This window comes from Panthera pardus, unplaced genomic scaffold, assembly GCF_024362965.1.
Source record: "Panthera pardus isolate Hobbes unplaced genomic scaffold, ASM2436296v1 HiC_scaffold_15, whole genome shotgun sequence".
NCBI lineage: Eukaryota > Metazoa > Chordata > Mammalia > Carnivora > Felidae > Panthera > Panthera pardus.
Window position 1 is genome coordinate 13,424,604 of NW_026526710.1, and position 21,161 is coordinate 13,445,764.

The following is a 21,161-nucleotide window of genomic DNA, read 5'->3' on the forward strand; positions in this document are numbered from 1 at the left end:
CCATCCCACCAAGGGAGGCACAGAGAGGATGACGAAGAAATAGGAGGAAGGGCCTGCCACCAGTGTGGTGTGAAGACGGGGCGCCAAGCGTCAGTGAGGGTGCGGAGCCCCCGGAACTCCTGTTTTCCGCCGGGGGAGCGCGGCCCGGCACAGGCTCCTTGGCAAAGCATGGGGCGTCTTCTCCTGAAGCTGCAGGTTCACCTGCCCCGAATCCCCGTCCCGGGCAAAGTCCCAAGAGAACTCACTGGGTACTCGCACACCAGGAAGCGTGGCAGTGTGTGTGTGTCAGCCCCAAACTGGAAACCACCCAAATGCCGTCAGCAGCAGGAAGGAGGAGTCCACACGAGGACCACACGGCCGTGAGGAAGCGCGAACCACGGCCACCTGAGTGAACCTCACAAAACACCTTGGGTGGCAGAGGCCGATGCGGCCGAGGACGCGTGGTGGGATTCCAGCCCGCGTGTACAGACGCTGCCATCGGAAGTCAGGACGGCTGTGCGCTTGGGCGGAGTCGCAGGCGACACTCTGGGGGCACCGGCAGTGACCCATCTCTCGGCCCAGCGCGTTCCGTCCGTGAAAGCTCAGCTTACGATGCATGCAGTTTGCTTTCTGTACCTTACACCCAAGGCGAAGCTCTGGGGTTTAGAAGGGACAAACGGAGGGGCGAGGGGGCAAATGGGGAACCAGAGGAGGGAGTGGCAGGGCTGTGGCCACACCGCCTTCCCGGGTCGCGGGGTCAGCCCTCACCTGTGCTTTCCTCTCCGCTTATCTCCGCAGGTGAGACGGCCGCCAGCTCCATGCATTCGTCCCGCTACCCGAGCCCGGCCGAGCTGGACGCCTATGCCGAGAAGGTGGCCAACAGCCCGCTGTCCATCAAGATCTTCCCCACCAACATCCGGGTGCCCCAGCACAAGCACCTGGGCCGCACGGTCAACGGCTATGACACCAGCGGCCAGCGCTACAGCCCCTACCCGCAGCACGCCGCCGGCTACCAGGGCCTGCTGGCCATTGTCAAGGCCGCCGTCTCCTCCTCCGGCAGCGCCGCGCCTGCCGGGCCTGCCAAAAGCGTGCTCAAGAGCGCCGAGGGCAAGCGGACCAAGCTGTCACCAGCTGCCGTGCAGGTGGGCATCGCGCCCTACCCGGCGCCCAGCACTCTGGGGCCCCTGGCCTACCCCAAGCCGCCCGAGGCACCCGCCCCACCACCCGGCCTGCCCGCGGCCGCCGCCACCCGCCGCCTCCGTCATCCCCCTGCCTGGCCGCGGCCTGCCCCTGCCGCCTTCCAACCTGCCCTCCATCCACAGCATCCTCTACCAGCTCAACCAGCAGTGCCAGGCCCCGGGCGCCGCGCCTGCCGCCTGCCAGGCCGTAGCCGGTCCCCACCCCAGCCCGGCCAAGCACGGCCCCGTGCCCAGCTTCCCCGGCATGGCCTACTCGGCCGCTGCCGCCGGCCTGCCCGACTGCCGGAAAGGTGCCGAGCTGGGCCAGGGCGGCACGGCGGCCTCGACGTTGGCTGGGGCCACCAAGCCTGCAGGGTACGCCGACGGGGGCCTGGATTACCTGCTGTGGCCGCAGAAGCCGCCCCCACCCCCACCCCAGCCGCTGAGGGCCTACAGCGGCGGCACGGCGGCCAGCAAGTCCCCCGAGGCATGCGGGGGGCGGGTGTACGAGCGGGCCAGCGGGTCGCCCCTCAGCTGCGCCATGGGGCTGCCCACCGGCTTCACCGTGGGCCAGTACTTCGCCGCCCCCTGGAACAGCGTGCTGGTGACTCCCACCAGCGATTGCTACAACCCGGCGGCGGCCGTGGCCGTCACGGAGCTGGGGCCGGGGGCGCCCCGGGAGCTGGCGGGCCCCCCCGTGGAGGCCCTCTCGGGCCTGCCCAGCAAGAGCGTGTGCAACACGGCCGTGCTGAGCAGCAGCCTGCAGTCGCTGGAGTATCTCATCAATGACATCCGGCCGCCCTGCATCAAGGAGCAGATGCTGGGCAAGGGCTACGAGACCGTGGCTGTGCCCCGGCTGCTCGACCACCAGCACGCCCACATCCGCCTGCCCGTCTACAGATAAGGCCTGCCCGGCAGACGCGTGGACAGACGGACAGGGCGTCGAGCGGGAAGGCAGGCCGCAGAACAGGGTGGGCGGCGCACAGGGGCGCCCAGCCTCGCCCTGTGCCCGAGTGCCCGTGGGTGCCCACAGGGAAGCCGGGAGGGCTGCTGCCGTGCGGCCACCTGATGGGGAGTGGCGGGGCCGCCTTTCTGCCCAAGGCCCCTCCCTGCTATCGGCTGCCCGAGGACACGGGGAGGGCCCAGGACCACCACTGACATCCACCACTTCCTCCATCCAAGCTGGCAGAGGCAGGGAGAGAGAAACCACTTTAAAACAGGAATGGTTCTTTCTGGCTTTCCCAAGAGAGGGGCTCAGGCCACGGGGGGACACAGGAGGAAATGTGATGGTCCAGAGTCAGGGTGGGGTCAGAGCAGCCCCCAGGGGTCAGAGAGCTCCTCCCCCCACGGGCTCCCCGTCTCCTGGAAAAGGAGCAGAGAGGGGGTATAGGAAGTCACAGGGCCTACAGTGTCCCCCACTGGCCAATCCAAGTGAAGGCCACTCTGAGAGAGGCTCCAAGGACCACCAGTCCCCCTGCTCCTCCTCCTCTAGATTCTCCTTCCCTCCTCCCATCTCTTCCCCAAACAGAATTACACCCCCATCCCCACCCTCCAGACCCCGTACTACCACCGTCCCCTTTCTCTCCACATCTTACAGGGCTGCTGGGCACGGCTGTACAGGCTGTGCACCGCACAAGGGCACCTCGTCCAAGGAGACACCATTTGCATCCTAGACGTGTATATTTATTACGGCAGTTTTCTGAATCTTGAGGAAGGGGCGCCATTTTCCTATTCGCACAAAGGCACCACAGGGGCTAACGGTGGGCCTGCCATCTTAGACACCAGTCAGAGGGACCCTGCCCTGCCTTCCTCAGGGGTTCTCCTCAGAGCCAGTGAGAGGCAACCTACTGGTTTTAACTGGGAGACCCAATCCAACGCCTTTCCTGCAAGCTGCCCTCCAAGGCCCACCCCACACCACGGGGAGGCAGGCAAGGAGCCCCCTCTTCAGTCCCCAAGGCCCGAATTCCCCAAGTCCCGGCCCCTCTGGCACTCCGGAAGCGGTACTGTATCTCTCCAAGGCCTGTTCGAGCACTAAGTGCATTTACAAATCTCTGAGAATGTTTTTTTTTTATACTAAAATTGACCATTATATTCTACTGTGAGAAGTGCAGTCTGCACTATATTGTTTTAAAAACGAAGAGAAAGAAAAAAAAAGGAAAACACAGATGGTGTCTCAGCTGTGGAATTGTTTTGTTCTGTCCTCCCTCCCCCAGGAGTAAAACGGGCTGTCTCCCCCGCTGCCGACCGGGCTTGGAGCCCTGAGGAAGCAGGCCAGGAACCTCCTGGCACCCGCCGGCCACTCTGCATTCAGTGTTTCATTTCCTTTTCCAGCTCTTTCAAGGTAGACACCGTCATTTACCCCCGTTGACATGTCCGCGCACAGGCGGAAGGCCACTGGGTCGTGGCCGGCGACTGGTCTACAGAGCAGCTGAGACAGAACCAAGCCCGGGCCCCTTGGCTCGTTCCCCGAATGGTGCCGAGGTGGTCTGGGGATGGTGTCTCCCTGCATCACGAAATGCCTTCCCAGCTTTTCCCCTGTGCCTGACCCGCTCCAGGCGTCCATGGGCCAGTATGGCCGTGGGCAGGCCAGAGTGGCTGTGGCAGTGACCTTCTCCCTGGCCAGCCCCAGCACACACCCACTCCAGGCCCCGGCACCTGGAGATCTGCAGACCCCCCCACCCCGGGACACTTGGCATTCATCGGGCACCTAACTTTGTGCTGGGCACGTTCATACACACTGTATCTCACTGGAGCCTTGCCACATCCTTGCAAGGTAGTAGGTGTCAGAGGAAGAAACCGAGGCTCAGAGATGTTAGGTGACCTGCCTAAAGTCACACAGCAATTCTGAAAAGTTGGGGTCTGGACCCCACAGCATGGACTCTTTTTCACATCCTGTCTCTGCCCTCTCCCTGGGCAGGGGAGCCCACCATCCCGCCTGGGGGACCTGGGGAGCCCCCAGTTTGTTTTCGTTGTTATTTTTTTTAAGTTTTTAAAAATTTTTTTTAAGTTTATTTATTTTTGAGAGGCAGAGGGAGCAGGGGAGAGGCAGAGAGAGGGACGGAGTTTGTGAAGCGGGCTGTGTGCTGACAGCAGAGAGCCGACACAGGGCCTGAACCCACGAACCATGAGATCATGACCTGAGCCCAAGTGGGACGCTTAAATGACTGAGCCCCCAGGAGCCCCACCCCCAGTTTGTTTGATGCAGGCCTCCCTTCCCATGCTCGGAGCCCCACCTGGGTGCCAGGGCGGGACCCAGGCCCTTCTGCACATCACTGTCACGCCCTGGGGAGCCCCGGGGTCCTGCTGGTGACAAGCGGAGAAGGTACTGCCAGGCAGGCTGCTGGGGGTGATAAGTGGGAAGCAGAGAGCAGTTGACAAAGAGCTTTTCTGACCTCCCGAAATGGGAGTCTCACAGCAGCTGTATCAGGTACGTATGCAACAAAGTCATCCCCGTCTTACGGGATGAGAACGCAGAACCCGAGGATGGCCTGGCGGACCGACAGGAGGGCAGCCTCCGCCCTCACGCAGAGCTGCAGCCCGCCTGGGGCCGCGCAGTGCCGAGGAGGTCCCTGGAGGTGGGCAGCCCAGAAGGCCCAGACTCTGGAGTGAGCTAGAAGCAGGCTGGAGTCGGAGCTTTGCTCCTCCGAGTGACCCTGGACCAGCGAGGGAATTCAAGAACACGAAAGCACTGTTCTGGAACTTGGAGAGGGGCAGAGAGACAAGGTCTAGGGCTAGATTCAGGGCTGGATGGCGGCCTGTGGCTCAGCTGTTCCCAGGGGCCACCTCCGCACCAACGTGATCTCCCGGTAGCCCAGGTCCCCACGTCCTGGGCCCACGGCCAGGGGCATCAGGGGAGCCCACGGAGGCAAGCCTGGAGCCACCGGCCGAGACAGGTCCCTCCATTTGGAGATGCTGGAATTGCAGATTGAGGACCCGCCTCCTATCCGGGAAAGGCTCCACCTTTGTGGGGCGGGGCCTGCGCCGTGGGCGGTGGGGGCACGTGGCACAGACAGGCTGGGGTTCTGGCCCTGCCCTAGCACCGGCTTCCCCCGGCGCCTTGGCCGGGCTCCTTCTTCCTAGGAGCTGAACTCGCTGAGCGCGAAGAGCCTTCCAGAATCACCATGCTGACATGCCGCAGCCCTGCCCTTTATATCACCGCCTCGCAGTGCAGGCGACCACGACGTTACTATCGACGCTACAATCACCAAGGGCCCACAGTCACCCCAGGCACACTGGTCACCAGGCTCGGTGCTAAACGGTGTTAGTCGCCACGACCATTCACGATACGGGTGCACGTCCCCGTGTCCCAGGTGAGGCTAGTGACGCCCCCAGGGAGGGCAATCGCTTTGCCCGGCGTCAGCTGAGGCCGGAGGAGGGCGAAGCAGCTGGGATCGAACCCAGGCCTGTCTGATTCAGAGTCTGACCTCTGACCTGCCGCGCTTTGCGGAGAACAATAAACTACCACCAAGCCCCAGATGTGGCCCCCTGGGCTCCAGCACAAAGGTCCAGCCTTGGGGCCCCCACTGCCGGCTGCAGGGTGTGGTGCTGGGTCAAGGGGCAGAGGGAACAATCTGCCCTCTGTCTGTCCCCCCCCTCCCCAACCAGAGCTGCAAGCCCTTCCCTGTCTCCAAGCCCCTCCTGGCGACCCCAGGCTCCTCCTGCTGTGGGCTCACACCCCTGAGAGCTGAACTGTCCCACGCGGTAGCCACACGTGGCTGGCACGGAACTTCGAGGATTATTAGCACTTACTTCATTAACAAGGGCTACAAGACCACCCCATCTTACAGACTCCAGAGCTGCCCGCGAGGGGCCTGAGAGCCTGGGCAAATATTTCAGTGGAGGGTCCGGTACGGGGGACACTCACCTTTCCGGGAAGCTCTGTGCTTTCTTGACCCATGTGCCAGGCTTCAGAGCCCCTCCCCACTTCTGGAGAGGGGAACCTGAGACCACGTCAACCCCTGAACTTGCCCCGCAGCGACCTGGAACCAACGCTAGGGCTTCCAGCTGCACCGAGACTCCGCCCCCACACGTGCACCCTGTCCCACTGCGCCTGCGCATTCCAGGCTCCCTTAAAGGGCCCTCGTGGGGCGCCTGGGTGGCTTGGTGGGTTAAGCGTCCGACTTGGGCTCAGGTCACGATCTCGCGGTCGGTGGGTTTGAGCCCCGCGTCTGGCTCTGTGCTGACAGCTCAGAGCCTGGAGCCTATTTCAGATTCTGTGTCTCCCTCTCTCTGTGACCCTCCCCCGTTCATGCTCTGTCTCTCTCTGTCTCAAAAATAAATAAACGTTAAAAAAAAAAAAAAAAAAGGGCCCTCGTGGTCCCACCCGCCCCCTGCGCGGGCCTGGAAGGTGGAGCCCAGCTAGGGGGGCGGGTGGACTGAAGGATTTCTGTTTAAATCACCAGCACCGCCAGCTCACTAGGACCGTGGTGGCCTGAGGGAAGGAGGCCGGGAAACTGGCTTCAGTAACTCTTCCACTCCATAGGTGACCCTGGGGGGACTTGTGTGGCCTCGATTCCAGATCTGTCAAAGGAGGTCGTGGCATCTGAAGGACGGGATGTCACCAGGTGATGTGTGATCAGAATGACAGGGTAAATAGGCCCTGTGAGAGGGACCTGCCTGAGGGCAGTGGGGTTAGAGGATCAGAAAGACCTGGTTCCAAGGTTGACACTGCCCCTCATGAGCATGTGGCCTTTGGCAAGTGACCACCCCTCTCTGAGCTGCCTATTTCTCCACTGTAAAGAGACTGGTATTATCTAATTCAGTCACCAAGTCGCATTATCACCGTGTGCGGTTGAACATTAGGAAACAGGTGGCCAAGTCCCCTAGGGAACAGAATCCGCTTTAGAGAAGATGCCCCCAAAGTTAGGTGTGTTATTTCTGTCATCACCTACTCCAGCTGCTTTCACCTTGGAAAGTGCGTTTCCATGTAAAAAGAGGTCCAAAACAGATGCATCCCTCTCCCTCTACCTTGGAGATGCCCAAATCATATTAGCATATTAAAGGCTCTGAAAAGTCCTGCAGGCAAAGTATCCATCCTTTTAACCCAGCATTTCTCTAACTTTTTTTTAGTTCTTTTTTTAATGTTTGTTTATTTTTAATTTTTTTTAAGTTTATTCATTTTTAAGAGGCAGAGACAGAGCGTGAGCGGGGGGAGGAGCAGAGAAAGAGGGAGACACAGAATCCGAAGCAGACTCCAGGCTCGGAGCTGTCAGCACAGAGCCTGATGTGGGGCAAGAGCTCACGAACTGCAAGATCATGACCTGAGCCAAAGTCGGATGCTTATTAATGTTTATTTATTTTTGAGAGAGAGAGAGAGAGAGAGAGAGAGAGAGAGAGACTGAGCATGCGCAGGGGAGGGGCAGAGAGAGAGGGAGACACAGATTCTGAAGCAGGCTCCGGGCTCTGAGCTGTCAGCACAGAGCCCGACGCGGGGCTCGAATCCACAAACTGTGAGACCATGACCTGAGCTGAAGTTGGATGCTCAACTGACTGAGCCACCCACGTGCCCCTATTTATTTTTGAGAGAGAGGGAGAGAGTCGCGTTCGCGAGCCAGGGAGAAGCAGAGACAGAGAATCCCAAGCAGGCTCGAACTGTCAGTGTGGAGCCCAACGCGGGGCTCGAACTCATGAACTGTGAGATCATGACCTGAGCCAAAAACCAAGAGTCTGACGCTTCCGACTGAGCTGTCCAGGTGCCCTCCCTAGCTTTTTTGATTACCTAAGTTTTTGTTTCTATCCACTAATATCCCAAAGAACAAATACTTCAGGAAATACTGAGTCCTACCTCTTGTACTGCAATTAGGGAAACTAAGTCCTTCTCTCTGGTGATGTGCGGATCTCAGTTTCCCCGGTTGCAGCACAAAGGCTCCTAATGAATTTGTGGCAGAGCAACGGCTGGAATCCAACCCTGGCCTGGAGTCATTGGGCCTCAATTCTGGGGCCACCACATCCTAGTTGGTCCTTGTCCACCGTGTTGAGCTAGGCCCAAAGAGGGGAAAGGACCCCCAAGAAGAGACGGGAAGACTTCATTCGACAAGTGGGAGTGAGTACCCCTATTTTGAAAATGACAAAAGTGAGGTTCAGAGAGGGAAGGCAACTTGCCTGAGGGCACACAGCAACTAGGTGTAGACTCTCCCCAGGCAGGTCTGGGCCACCTTCTCTCCTTCTCTCGTTGTTGGGAGGTGCGGGACTTCCTGACTCTTACAGCCTGGGGACATACCCCATGGAGAGCTCAGCTAGGGGTTCTTTCCAACTAAATTGGCTGCTTCCAAGTTCCCTCTGGCCTCCTCTGAGGAGGCCCCCGGGTGTGACTACAGCGGCCCCTGGTGGCCAATCTGCAGGATCCGCAGTCCCACCCTGCTCCAGCCAAAGGCTGCTGTGTGGGATCCAGTGGACGCGTCCCAAACCGAGGGGGGCTAAGAGCAAGCGGGCCTCTCTGATGTCACTGAGCACCTGGATCTGGGCACCTGGATTCAAGTCCCAGTTCCACCCAAACTCCTCTGTCCTCTCCTGTTAGAAGCCATCACAGATGTTACCATGGAGAAATGGAATGTGCACATGCTCTGGAAAGGCCAAAACACTAAGGGAAAAAAAAAAATCCCGCCAACCTCCTAGAAGGGTTCTCCTCCTAAGACAGAGGGGGCAAATCCTGACTCCACCACATCTAAGCTGCGTGTTCTTAGGCAAGGGTGTTCACTTCATGGGGTCTCACTTTCTCCATCTGTAAAATGGTGATAAAAATGTATTCTGATTTGGGCAAAGTATCAAGAAACCCTGACTCGGTTGTTAAATGAGAAAGAAAAAGGATCATCTCAAACAACCATAAGAAGCCTTAAGGTAGGGCGGCCCCAGGGTTGGTTAATTCAGCAGCTCGACGGTATCATCGAAGACCCTTTCTCATCCTTCTATTCCACTAAACCCCTTTATGGTCACAAAATGGCTGCTGCAGTTCCAGGCATCGCATCACAGACCTGAGAGTGCCCAGCAAAGGAGAAGACAGTGTCTTCCTAGATTGCCCTTATTTTCCCAGAAGCCCCCTCTTCCTTCAGCAGACTTCTGTCTTATAGGTCAGAACTGGTTCACGTGGCCATTCCTCTACCAATCCCTAGTAAGGGAAACAGAGTCACAGTGGTTGGCTCAGGGGAGCGCATGACTGGAGGAACAGAGTGAAGAACTCTGAACTAAACAGGTGCTGTGGAGAAAGAAGAGGGCATGTGACTCCTGGAAAGGCACCAAACACCTGTCTGTCAGTTCCCAAACATGGTTCCTGAGACGTGAATGCAGAACCCTGAGCACAACACCTAACACTCCGTGTTCACCTGCTTCCTCCTTTCTGGGATTCCCCCCGAGACCAGAAGATGCCGAGCCCGCTCTCCTTCCCTGGGCTTGGGTCTCCACTGCCAGCACCCCTTCCATCCCGTCCTCTGCCTCCACCACTACCCCTACTTTTCACTTCAACTCATAAGCTTGGGCGAACAAAGATCTCCCCATTGTCCACGGTGGCTTTGAACTCCTGGAAAATAAAAGGTAGGGGGTGCTTGATTCTCGTGCGAATGTTTTTACCAGGGAGCCAAAAATTGATAACAGTAGGAACAGGGGCCTGGAGTATTTAATGGCTCCGTCCAAACAACTGAAACGATCAGAACACACGGTCGTCTGGGCGAGGCGTGGAGACTGCCGGCTACGACATCATTACATTCGGAAATGTCAGACGCGTGCGTTCCGGGGAGATGAACAGTGTGGTTGAAAATGGCTTTTGATTTTTAAAAAATCCCCAGCATTCATCTAAAACAATAATAACAGCTAATAATAACAGGGCATGTAATAATGAAGTATTCATAGGCATAAGAGGTAATTGTTCAATTAAGATCTGAGAGTTTCTGAGACTGTCTTTTCTGATGGGGTCCCATTGTTTTTGACTCTGGTAGCACTAATTATTTCCCAGTAGTGCTTTAAACTTGAGATGAAAAAAGCTCTCCTGTCAAATATGACATACAAGTGCTTTATCATTATTAAATACACATACACGCACATAATAAGAAATCCGGGTTGGAATAAAGTTAGGGGTATGTTCAAAGAGAGAGAGGGTTCTAAATGGGAGCCGACAGTCTCAGGGCTCAGCCAAGACAGCAGGCGACAGCCGGGGTCTTCAGGGCAAAAGTGACCTGGCCTTGTCACCTGTCACCCTCAGGGATCAGTGTTTTCTCTCCAGGATGGGCTCTGCGGGCACAGAATACCTGGGTTCAAATCCCCAGCCAGGTGCCCTGGGCAAGAGTCTTCACCTCTCTGAGCCTGGGGTCCCTCATCTAAAACGTGGGGCGCAGTGGACGGTCTGCATCCGCTAGCTATTGCCATAACATCGATGCTTGCGCTTAAATCACAAAAACTCATCAGCATAAAAAAACCCATTCTTTCTCATGCATCTTTGGGGTTCCTCTGATCTCACCCAGGCTCCACAGATCTCCTCCCATCCTCCTCCGGCGGGGATGTCCAGGCATGTCCACTGGCATGTCCTCCAGGCATGTCCACTGGCACGCGGTGATTAAAACAGATCTCACAGCCAAGCCGGGGATGCAAAATTACGCTTTGCCCACAGTGGGAGAACACCATGAGGTTATCTCGCAAAGGCACGGACAAAGGGAAGAGTGGGGAATTGGGGCCGCGGACACAGTCTAGCACAGGTACCAACCTTGCAACTTTCCGCGGTAAGCGTCCCCCATTCTCGGTCCCCATGGGCTAGGGGAAGCCAATGTCATCCCCGGCGCCAGCTCTGCCTTTCAGAGGTCCTGAACCTCAGGCTTTCTCTGTTACAGAGATTGGCAAGTGACGGAAGAAAGCCGCTGGGGTGCAGCTGGGCGTCGGGGGAAAAAGCCCCGTAGCAAGCAGACCCTAGTGGGCCCGCCCAGGCAAGAGGGATTCCTGGCTGGGGACACTCTTTCTCCAAGTGTCCCTCTGCTTTAGGACACTGCTGCTTCCCGCCGGCTGAAGCAGGAGACACGTGACCCTATTCTGGCCAATGATACAAGAGGGGAGGTCATTCGGGGAAAGGTTTCCTCCCTTAGAAAGAGAGAAAAAAGAACCACCATCATCATTCTCTTCACTCCAACATTACTGTCCCCAACCAATCTTACTCTTTCCACCAATCTTACTCTCCTGCCAATGTTACTTTCCACCAATATTACTCTCGCCCGCCATTATTCTTCCCACCTGCATTACTCTCTCTCCACCAACATTACTCTCCACAACCAATCTTACTCTTTCCACCAATATCACTCTCCCCCCAATATTACTTTCCACCAATATTACTCTTCCCACACCATTACTCTCCCCCCACCAATATTACTCTCGCCCGCCATTATTCTTCCCACCTGCATTACTCTCTCTCCACCAACATTACTCTCCCCAACCAATCTTACTCTTTCCACCAATATCACTCTCCCCCCAATATTACTTTCCACCAATATTTCTCTCCCCACCATCACTCTTTCTCACCCACATTACGCTTCCAACTAACATTTCTCTCCCACTGTTACTCTTTCCCACCAACATTCCTCTTTCTCATCATTACTTTCCCACACCAACATTACTCTTCCCCGTCAGTATTATACTCCTCCACCATTACTTTCCCCTCACCAACATTACTCTCCCCTGCCGGCATCGCTCTGTCCCACCATTATTCCTTCCTGCCAACATGACTCTCCCCGCACCTCCGTTCTCTCCCCCTACTAACATTCCTCTCCCGCCCAGCATGATCGCCCCCCCCCCTCAGCCAGCGTGACTCTTCGCCCCTTCCCTGCAAGTCTCCGTCCTCTCCAGCTCGCCCACGTCCCTTAGGCTCACGCTACCACCGCCGCCCAGAGCCCAGCTTCCAACCGCCACCCTCGCGCCACCCTGGTCACTGCTACTGTTCCTCCTTCTCATCCCCGCCCCCACCGGCATCTCTCAGCTCCCCCGCCTCGCCTCGTTGCTGTCATCCCCACGCCCATTACCGCTCCCCCCCCACCATCACCCCCACCATCTTCACCATCAGTGAATGCGCATTTATTGAGCACCGACAAATCCCAGACCCTTTACAGAACACACCGCAGGCGCAGGGGCGGCCCCACGCCCTAGGGCCCCGGCCCCACAGCAAAGCCACCCCGCTGCTGCGCAGGGTGCTGTGTGCAGCCCAGGGCGCCGGCTGGGGCTGGGGGCTGGGGGCTGGCCGGCAGTGACCTGGAATGAGGTCCTGAGGCCTCGGCCCAGGTTCCATTTGGGGGCAGGGATCACACCACTTTCCTGAGTGCAGAGCAAATAAATAATGGAGAGGCAGGTGTCGGGGCCCCCCGGGACAGAGAGGCCCTGGCATTGGCTTATGTGACTCCATGGGAGTAAGACAGGCGGCCAGGAGCCTGGTGGCCCAGGTGGGGAGGCAGAGCTGGGGGGGCGGCAGCCTGGGGACCAGAGGGTCCTGGGGCCTCCCCTTCATCTCCGCCCGGCCCTCGCCTCTGGGGGTCAAGGGAGCATGTGGGGGATGCCCTGGGAGGCACCACTGAAATGCGGGTGGAGTAGAAACAGGTGGGCGGGGGGACGGGGCTGGACGGCAGGCCAGAGACCCTGCCCCGCCCACAGCCCCTAGAGGGGAGCAGCGTCTGTCCTCCACTTGGGGGGGTAACTCTGCTGGTGGCCGTCGCAGCTGGGGGTCCCCATGTTGTCCAGAGGCACCACCACATCGTCTGGGTTTGAGTTCTTGTTCAGCTCCACCACACGCGGCACCACCGAGGACCACCGATCTGTTGTGAGCACGACGGAGGGAAGGATGAGGGTCGATAGCGCACGCGTACACACCGAGCACCTGCTGTGTACTGGGCGCTCCGTAGTGCTCTAAAGGGGCAGGCGTGCTTATCCCCATCGTTATAGACACGGAAACTGGGGCTCAGAGAGGTCAAGGCGCCGCCCGGGAACACACAGCAGTGAACGGAAGAGCCAGAATTCAAGCTCAAGGCAGAATGCCTGAGGGCCCATGTCCTGTGTGCGGCGTCTCATGCACTCGGCGTAGAGGAAGGGCATCCCAGGGATGCACAAGCAGCGAAGGCAACAGCCAGCCCATCATGCCCTCCCACTCTATAGATGCGAGCGGCGAGTCCCAGAAAGAGGAGAGGACAGCTCAGAGCAAATCGGGGATGAGGATGACCAGGGCCCTCCGCTCTGCACCCCCGAGTCTCCCCACCCGCTTGCACTCACCCCTCCGGAGCCGGCCCACGGTGTGCGAGAAACCATAGTACTGGTAGTTCTCGCTCTTGCCCGGGTCCTCATTGATGATGCCCAAGTTCTGGTTCCAGTGAGACCAGTTCACCTCGTCCACCCTGCCGGGGCCACAGCAGACAAAGGGTTCGGGGGGGAGCCCCCACCGAGACGGCACCCCTTCCCCGCCCCCAGGCAGCCGCCCTGCTCCAGCCACCCCAGCACATCCTCCTCCTTTTCCTAAAATTTCTGGTAAAATACACATAACATAACATTTGCCTTTTGATCCCTTTTTAAGTATACACTTCAGTGGATTAACTATATTCCCAGGCTTGCGTTACCATCACCGCTATCTAGTTCCAATATTCCCATCACCCCACACAGAAATTCTGTACCCGGGAAGCAGTGACTCCCACTACCTGCCCCGCCAGCCCCCGTAACGCCCGGACCCCATGTTCTGCTTTTTCTGTCTCTGTAGATTTCCCTATTCTGCACATTTCATGTAAATGGAATCGTACACTGTGTGCCCTTCTGTGTCTGGTTGTTTTCACGTGGCATCGTGTCTTCAAGGTCCACAGCGTCCTGAACTTCCTCTGGATGCACCCCGTTGTGCTTCTCCCTTCATCTGCAGTGGACCCCCTCCTTCCTGACACTCTCTCCCCGGCAAAGGCAGGAGGCAGCCTCTTGGGCCCAAACTGGCTCAATACGCTTCTCCCCTTTTAAAGTGACTTTTTGTTGTTTTCATTCGACCTCCATATTTCGGGCAATTTCCGTGTGCTAGGACCCAGCAAGGAAGATCCATCCACTCCCCTCCCTTTACAGCGAACTGAGGTTTCTGAACGCTGTTCCCGCAAGGTCACAAAGCTGACATATCGGAGTCCGGATTTGAGCTCTGGAGCCAAACAGAACAGGACTGGCTGGCTGGCCCGTGGGGTGGGTGCTGTCATCGTCCCCACTTCACAGAGGAGGACGCTGGCTTTGCCTGACCCCAAACATGATGGTTGTACTCTATGCCGGCAATGGCTTTACAAAGAGTCACCTTAAAAGAAAAGAGTCACCCAGGGGTTCCCCTGAGAAGGTGGCCCTCCCCGTGCATCCCGGGTAATGGCCCAAGTCCGGGAGGCTCATTCCTCAGTTTCCCCTTTCTGCCGAAGCACTGAAGTGCACCCATTGTTTTGTCAGTAGAAGATGATGCCTGCAGGTCCCTGCTGTCCCCCCAGCGAGGGACAGAGGAGCCATGTGGACAACCCAATGCGCATGGGGTGCTAGCTGGGCTTCCTTCACGTGCTAAGGCATCTGATCCGCACAGCTGGCCTGGGGGAGGTGCTATCATCCTCCCCATTTCAGGGATAAAAAAACGGCGGCTGGGAAGTAAACCGACTGGTCCAACATCACCCAATAGCACCGAACTCCACTCGGGCCCATCGGGGACTCAGTGGCTTGGGAAGTTGCAATGGGTAGAAAGCATAAGGAGGCTCCATCTGCGCAGGGTGGTTCTGCCCTGCCTCACCTGAAGCACCATCTGCGGTCTGGGGTGCCGTCTGAGCTCTTGCCCACGGTCACCATCTCGCCAGAGCGGAAAGCCTTCCTCAGGAACACGGGGAAGGAACGCTCGATGTCCAGAATGGTGGTGGCCCACTGCAGGGAGGAAGGGGCGGGCAGGCCATTGGTGAGCACCCGCTCCCCACTCCCCTCCCCACCGCCTACTGCCCTCAAGGTGCCAGGGTGGGCGGGGTTATCCATTCCACTACCCACAGGGGCCCCGGCAGGAGCACAAATGAGTGAAGTAGGATCCGAGCCCTGTGACGCACTCACAAGGTCACCACTCGCCGTTGGGAACACTAGGGCGGGGTGGGGACTGGAGCAAACCAGGGAGCACCCGCCCCGCGTAAAGGAGACAGCTGCTGTCACCCATCCTCGCGCACTGCCAGAAAGGAACGCGGGCCCGCCTTGCCAGGCTTCCCCCTTTCAAGAAAGGCCAGAAGTCTGGATTTTTACATGCTATCTCTTAACTGTAAATCTTTGCGTTCACTTTTTTTTAAATATGGCAATGCAGAAAATAAGTAAATAAATCTTTGCTGCTCAAACCCAGTCTACAGGCTGCCAGTCTGCATTTTATGAGTTACACCCAGTGGGGAAACTGAGGCCTGGGGAAGTAAGTGGTGTGCATAAAGAGCAGGAGAAGCCTGGGGCTGGTAAAAGCCCCCCCGATACAGATACTGATGCCTCCCTGCACTGGGGTGGTCCACATCCACACCAGCCTCATCTCTTGGGCTGTTGGGGGGGGTGCTCAGAAGCTGCCCTCGGGCTTCGCACGGGGCCCCCGCGGAAACGCCCACGCTCTCTGAGCGTCCTGTTCCAACAGAGCTCGCTCAGGGTCCCGGGGGAGCCGGATGTGTCCCGTAAGCCGGACCACAAGGTGATTCTGAGACCGCTGCTGGCGGTCAGGCAAGAAGCCTCTGGAAATGCATTAGGTAGCTCTGGGAAGTAGGCCGTGGCCTACAACGTCCATTTTACAGACAGGGAAGCGGAGGCAGAATGAGACGAGCAGTTGGCCCCGAGCAGAAGGCTGAAGGGGGTGCAGTGGGCCGGGTCTCTCCGTTCTGGAAGGGGGCGGTGGCTGGCGGGGTGGGGGTGGGGGTGGGAGGCCCCCCCGGGGCGTCACCTGCAGCTTCCAGATGTGCTTGCTCTCCTTGGACACCTGGCCCACCGTCTCCCCCATGAGGGCGATGAGCATGTTGAGAAGTAGCACGAAGGTGAGGATGATGTAAGTGACGAGCAGGATGATGAAGACCACGGGGTACTTGGTGCTGCTCAGCATCTCCAGGTCACCCATGCCGATGGTCAGCTTGAAGAGGTCCAGGAGGAAGGTGCTGAAGGTCTCGCTGTCGCGGCAGGACGGGTACGTGGGCACCGTGCAGTTGGTGTGGTCCTCGCTGCACACCTTCATGTTGGCGCACGGGTTCAGGAGGGACACCAGGGCTGTGGGAGGGACGGGGTGACATTCCCTGAGTGACGACACGTGCTGAGAGGTGCAGAGCGCCATTCCCATTTGACAGCGGGGAAAGCTGAGGCTCGGTGAGGGGAGCGCACCGGCCCAGGGTTACCCAGCCTATAAACAAAGCCGAGGGTCCACAGCCTCTGCTCTTTCCACAAAGTCTTGCTAATGAGGAAAAGGTTCCCAGGATCTAGCCCAGCGGTTCTCAACCAGGAGCCGCTTTTCCCCTAGGGGACATCTGGCAGTGTGTGGCTGTCACAACCAGAGAGGCAGGCAGTGCTACTGGTACCTCGTGGGGAGCGGCCGGGGACGCTGTTAACCACTCCACCATGCACGGGATGCTCCCCACAGAGAATTATCTGGCCCCAAGTGTCAGCGGGGCCAAGGCTGAGAAACCCCAATCCAGCCTATTGTTCTCAGAGGTCTTGGGAGCCTGGAAGGCCAACATTCCCAGGGGGCAGGCTCTCTGTCGTGCTCCTATTTCCCAGCCCACATCAGCTCAGAGGGGACAGGTGGAAGCCGAAACCAGGTACCAGCTCTGACTGTCCCAGGAGCCATGCTTGCCAAGGCCCCTGCCCTCCCCAGACATCTCAAACCGATCATGGTGCACATCCCTTCCCACTGAGCCCAGACGAGGCTTCAGAGTCCTTCTCAACACAGTTTAGCAGCAACGATTAACCCTATGCCGTCCAGGGCAGGGAGCACGAGGAGGCCGAGCCCCTTCAGTCAGCGGGGCATATCTCATAGCACCTCCATCTGGGATTGCGGCGAGCGGGTTTCAATACACATGCCGTGGCTGTTGAGTCGCGGAGTGGCTGCTGACCCGCGTTGAGAAGGATTCTGAGACCTTATCTGGACCTATCGGAAAAAATCACTCTACGATCCATTAGCAATGTCTGCCATGGGCACAAAACAGAATAGTGGCATGTTTGTGTTAGGTCAGCTTCAGGTGAGGGATCCAGTGTCCCCTATCAGGAGAAGCCCTGGAACCAAGCTGACCACGAAGTTGCTAGCCTCTAAGCCTCTGCCTCAGTTTCTATAATTAGGACTGCAGTGAGGCTGCCCTCTTGACCCGAATCCCAAAACACTGCAGAACCCTTGACGCTCTGTCTAGTTTCTTCCCAGTCCTACCCCTGGGAGGGGGCAGCTGTATCCTGTCCCTATCTCCCCAGCTAAGGCTACAGTTCTTCTTCTCCAGCATAATCCACACAGAAGCTCGGCCTCATCTGGGTTAAAATCTCACCACCATCAGATTCCTGTTTCAGTGCTTGTCCCCAGACCAACCTCCTCAGGTGTGAATGTGGCCTGGTGAAGTTTGAGTCAGCTGCTCCCTTTTGGATGCTGGGCCTTGGATGGCAGCTCACCCACCCCTTGGGGACCAGCCCAATGGCTCAGTCGGTTTCCCCATCTCTGGCCCTTCCCCTATGGCCTGTGCCACTGAGGTCCCCTGGTATCATGACATCCCAGAGCAGGCATATTGGAGACAGCCAGAATTGACCTGAACTGTCAGATTAAGTATGAAAATGCATCCTTCCCGGGGCGCCTGGGTGGCTCAGTCGGTTGAGCATCCGACTTCGGCTCAGGTCATGATCTCACAGTTTGTGGGTTCGAGCCCCGCATCAGGCTCTGTGCTGACAGCTTGCTCAGAGCCTGCAGCCTGCTTCAGATTCTGTGTCTCCTTCTCTCTCTCTGCCCCTCCCCCACTCATGCTCTGTCTCTCTCTGTCTCTCAAAAATAAATAAATGTTAAAAAAAATTTTTTTTTAAATGCATCCTTCCCTGTCCCCATGTCCCTTCCTTGTGGTTTTGCGGATCTTTTCTTCAAGAGGCAGAGTCTATCTCCCCGCCCTTTGAATTACAACCGGTCTGTCACTTGCGTTGGCCAAAAGAGAAAAGCAGCAGTGACGGTGTGCCAGGCAGCGACAGTGAACACTTCTACTTGAGTTCTTGGAACCCTCAGACCACCATGTGAACACACCCAAGACGGCTGGAGGATGGGTGACCACGAAGAGAGCAAGATCACCATCCCCCATGGCCATCCTCACTAGACGGGCCGGCCAGCAGCCAACCCACAGCTGACTGCAGACACAGGAGCCCATGGAGATGGGCCGGACCTGGCCCGGGTCGGCATGACCACCCAGCTGACCCCAAGACGTGTGAGCAATAGTAGACGATTGGTTGTTTTAAGCCCCTAAGGTTTGGGTGGCTCCTTTTGCAATAATAGCAAATCCACCAATTTTACCATTTCCTAGCTTTTGAACTTGGGACGAGTTATTTAACCTTCCTAAACCTCAGTTTTCTTATCTGTAGAAGGGGTAATAAAGGCACTCACGCCCCCGACCCATCAGGGGTACTGATGAGGCAGGGATGGGACAGGACTCAGCCCAGTGCCTGGCGCACAGGAAGAACTCAGCACACGCTGGTTACCGTCCTCCGCATACCACGGCCACCCCACCCCGTGGGGTCCTTGCCCCACCCCGGGCCCCAGGCCCACCACCCGGGCTACCAGAGCTCACCTGAAGCATAGCCAATCATGAAGAGCAAGTAGACCAGCAGGAAGCGGAAAAGGTCTTTGAAGAGGATCTAAGGACCCCGGTGGGAATATGGAGACACAGATGAGACACGTGGTTTCTTGCTTTCCGGTCTTTTCCATCCCAGATCTTCCCACCTCCACCCTATCCCTTCCCCCTCTCCAGCAATGTCCAGACCCTGCCTGCTGCCCCCACAATGCCCCATGTCCTTAGGGCTGAGGGCACCATCTACATGCATAAGATGCACACAGTCTAGAGGGTTCCCCGGGCCCATACCTTCTGGATCATGATGCTATAGGTTCCCGTCAGCTTCAGCCCGCGGGTAAAGTAAAGGGCGTTCATCCAGCCCAGGACCAAGGCAAAGACCATGACAGCCAGGTAGGCTTCAATCCCCGCCAGGTAGAGGGCCGCTGAGACAATCACTAGCACAGAGTAGATGAAGCTGGAGGGCAGCAGGGGCCAGAGGGGAGAGGGGATGATGAGGCCCTGGAGGTGGAGACATGCCCCCAAGCCCTCCAGGGTACCAGGACATCCCGATGCCTTCTAGACCCCCAGAAGAGAAACAAAGTGGATGCACTGGGTTCCCCAGCATTCCTGTTGGTCAGAATGCTCAATTAGTTGGCAACTGATGTGTGCGATGGCCCCAAGGCCCTCCAGGATCCCAAAGCGATGCCCTTTGGAATTGTTAGAGAAGGTGGTGTTCAGTGGAGATTTTGTGGCTAAGTGAATTTCATTGTTGTCTAAGAAAAAGGGAAGAGATGTAGTACACATACAGCAACTCATCCTGTGCCCCAGGCAGACATCATTAATCAAGCACAGCACTCTTACCCACCAAACACAAACATGCCTGAGGATGCTTCACATGCCACTCCTGGCAGACATTAGCAATCAATCACCAGCATAAGACATTGCGTTGTTTCTATAGAGGTGTATATGGTGAGAACCCTCTAGCAATCATGTCTTGCTTTAAGCAGAAGACTCTATTGCTTGACATTGGCCTTGTCCTGATGTTGGGCTACAGCTGTCTGGGCTGGGTGAACCCGCTCCTAATAAGAGTCACCTCCCCAGCAATCTGGATGCTGTCCCTGCCCCAACCGTGCCTTCCTCACCCAGAAGCTGCCAGCCTGGGGACCTCTACTCACTAGAGTAGCTGGAAGGAGCCATCGATGAAGAGAGAATTCACTCCCGGGCATTTCTTCATGAACAAGTCTTTGATCTGGAAGAGGGGAGGAGGCATGTGAGAGCGGGGTAGAGATGGCAGGAGTGCAGAGGGGAGGGGAGAGGAGAGAGGGAAGCAGAGACCAGATGATGGGTTCTTTTCTTTTGGGGGAGGAGGAAAAAGCAGAGAAGGAGGGTACAGGCTTAGAAGAGGAGGCAGAAAAAGGGAGTGGAAGGGGGGACATAAAAGGAGGAAGGAGGAAGGGAGGAGGGAGGGCAGGGTGGATGGGGTCGGGGGCCAAGCACTCACGTTGGTAAAGAAGAACAGGATGCCGGTCAAGAGCGTGATGATCTCGCCCGCCAGCCTCAGGTAGTCCACGGTGGTGCGGTAAGGGTACGGAGGCTGAGGGGGCAGGTGGCGCACGGGTCCTCACCCAGCCCCTCCAACATCTGGCCCTTGATCCGGACGCGCCCCAACGCCCCCCACACACCTGGATCCTGTGGACCCTCCTCCCTCACTCTCTTCCCCCTGAGTGCGGGGGAGGGGGGCACCCCCCATCCTGTTCCTCAGCTCTCTCCTGTCCCTCCCACAGGGGACCCCGCCCGGGGGTGGGGGGAGGCCCCAGCTGTGCCCCAGCTCCTGCCCGGCTCGCAGCCACTCACAGTGCCCTCCAGTGGCTGGTAGTAGGCGGTGAGGGTGAAGATGACCATGGCGCACAGATAGGAGACCACGTTGATGTAGAAGGAGACAGCCCCGAACTTGCGCCACTTGTCCCTCAGCAGTTCATTGATGGGCTCCACGGCCAGCATCTCGTGGCGGTTCTGTGGGAGACAGGGTGATCAGCGGCCACCCTTCCCGGCACATGGGATCTAAGCTGGCTGAGTCTGGCACGCCTTCCCCCACCCTCTGCCTCCTCCTGACCCGCTCTTGAGCGACACTCAAGGATTCATGGGGAACTGGATGGGGATTCAGAATCAACACCAGACTACTGGGCTCAGTATTCGAGGCTCCGCCCACTTCTGCCCCAACTTACCTTTGTAGCCTATTCTAGGCTCAGAGAACCCAGAGCTGGAAAGCTATTCTCATGGTCCCCAA

At 57.6% G+C, this 21,161-nt stretch overlaps 2 protein-coding genes and 1 long non-coding RNA gene across 3 annotated transcripts in view; 1 reads left to right on the plus strand and 2 right to left on the minus strand.

Moving 5' to 3' along the window:
- Positions 1–3,328, plus strand: part of FAM222A (family with sequence similarity 222 member A) — a 54,769-nt gene extending 51,441 nt beyond the window's left edge. The window contains 2 exon segments of the mRNA XM_019467171.2: positions 778–1,226; positions 1,228–3,328. Coding sequence (XP_019322716.2) covers positions 778–1,226; positions 1,228–2,061 — 1,283 coding nt within the window. The 3' untranslated portion in view covers positions 2,062–3,328.
- A 6,814-nt stretch (positions 3,329–10,142) lies between these two features.
- On the minus strand, positions 10,143–11,868 carry LOC128777016 (uncharacterized). Its single transcript, XR_008422159.1, has 2 exons — positions 11,430–11,868; positions 10,143–11,288 (listed from the first exon to the last, which is right to left on the minus strand). It is a non-coding gene; the product is annotated as an uncharacterized LOC128777016 (long non-coding RNA).
- A 313-nt stretch (positions 11,869–12,181) lies between these two features.
- Positions 12,182–21,161, minus strand: part of TRPV4 (transient receptor potential cation channel subfamily V member 4) — a 35,418-nt gene continuing 26,438 nt past the window's right edge. The window contains exons 8-16 of the mRNA XM_053902118.1: positions 20,729–20,887; positions 20,376–20,468; positions 20,050–20,123; positions 19,184–19,349; positions 18,893–18,959; positions 16,045–16,361; positions 14,890–15,017; positions 13,380–13,501; positions 12,182–12,928 (exon numbers count right to left, since the gene is read on the minus strand). Coding sequence (XP_053758093.1) covers positions 12,771–12,928; positions 13,380–13,501; positions 14,890–15,017; positions 16,045–16,361; positions 18,893–18,959; positions 19,184–19,349; positions 20,050–20,123; positions 20,376–20,468; positions 20,729–20,887 — 1,284 coding nt within the window. The 3' untranslated portion in view covers positions 12,182–12,770. The remainder of the gene's footprint in view (positions 12,929–13,379; positions 13,502–14,889; positions 15,018–16,044; positions 16,362–18,892; positions 18,960–19,183; positions 19,350–20,049; positions 20,124–20,375; positions 20,469–20,728; positions 20,888–21,161) is intronic.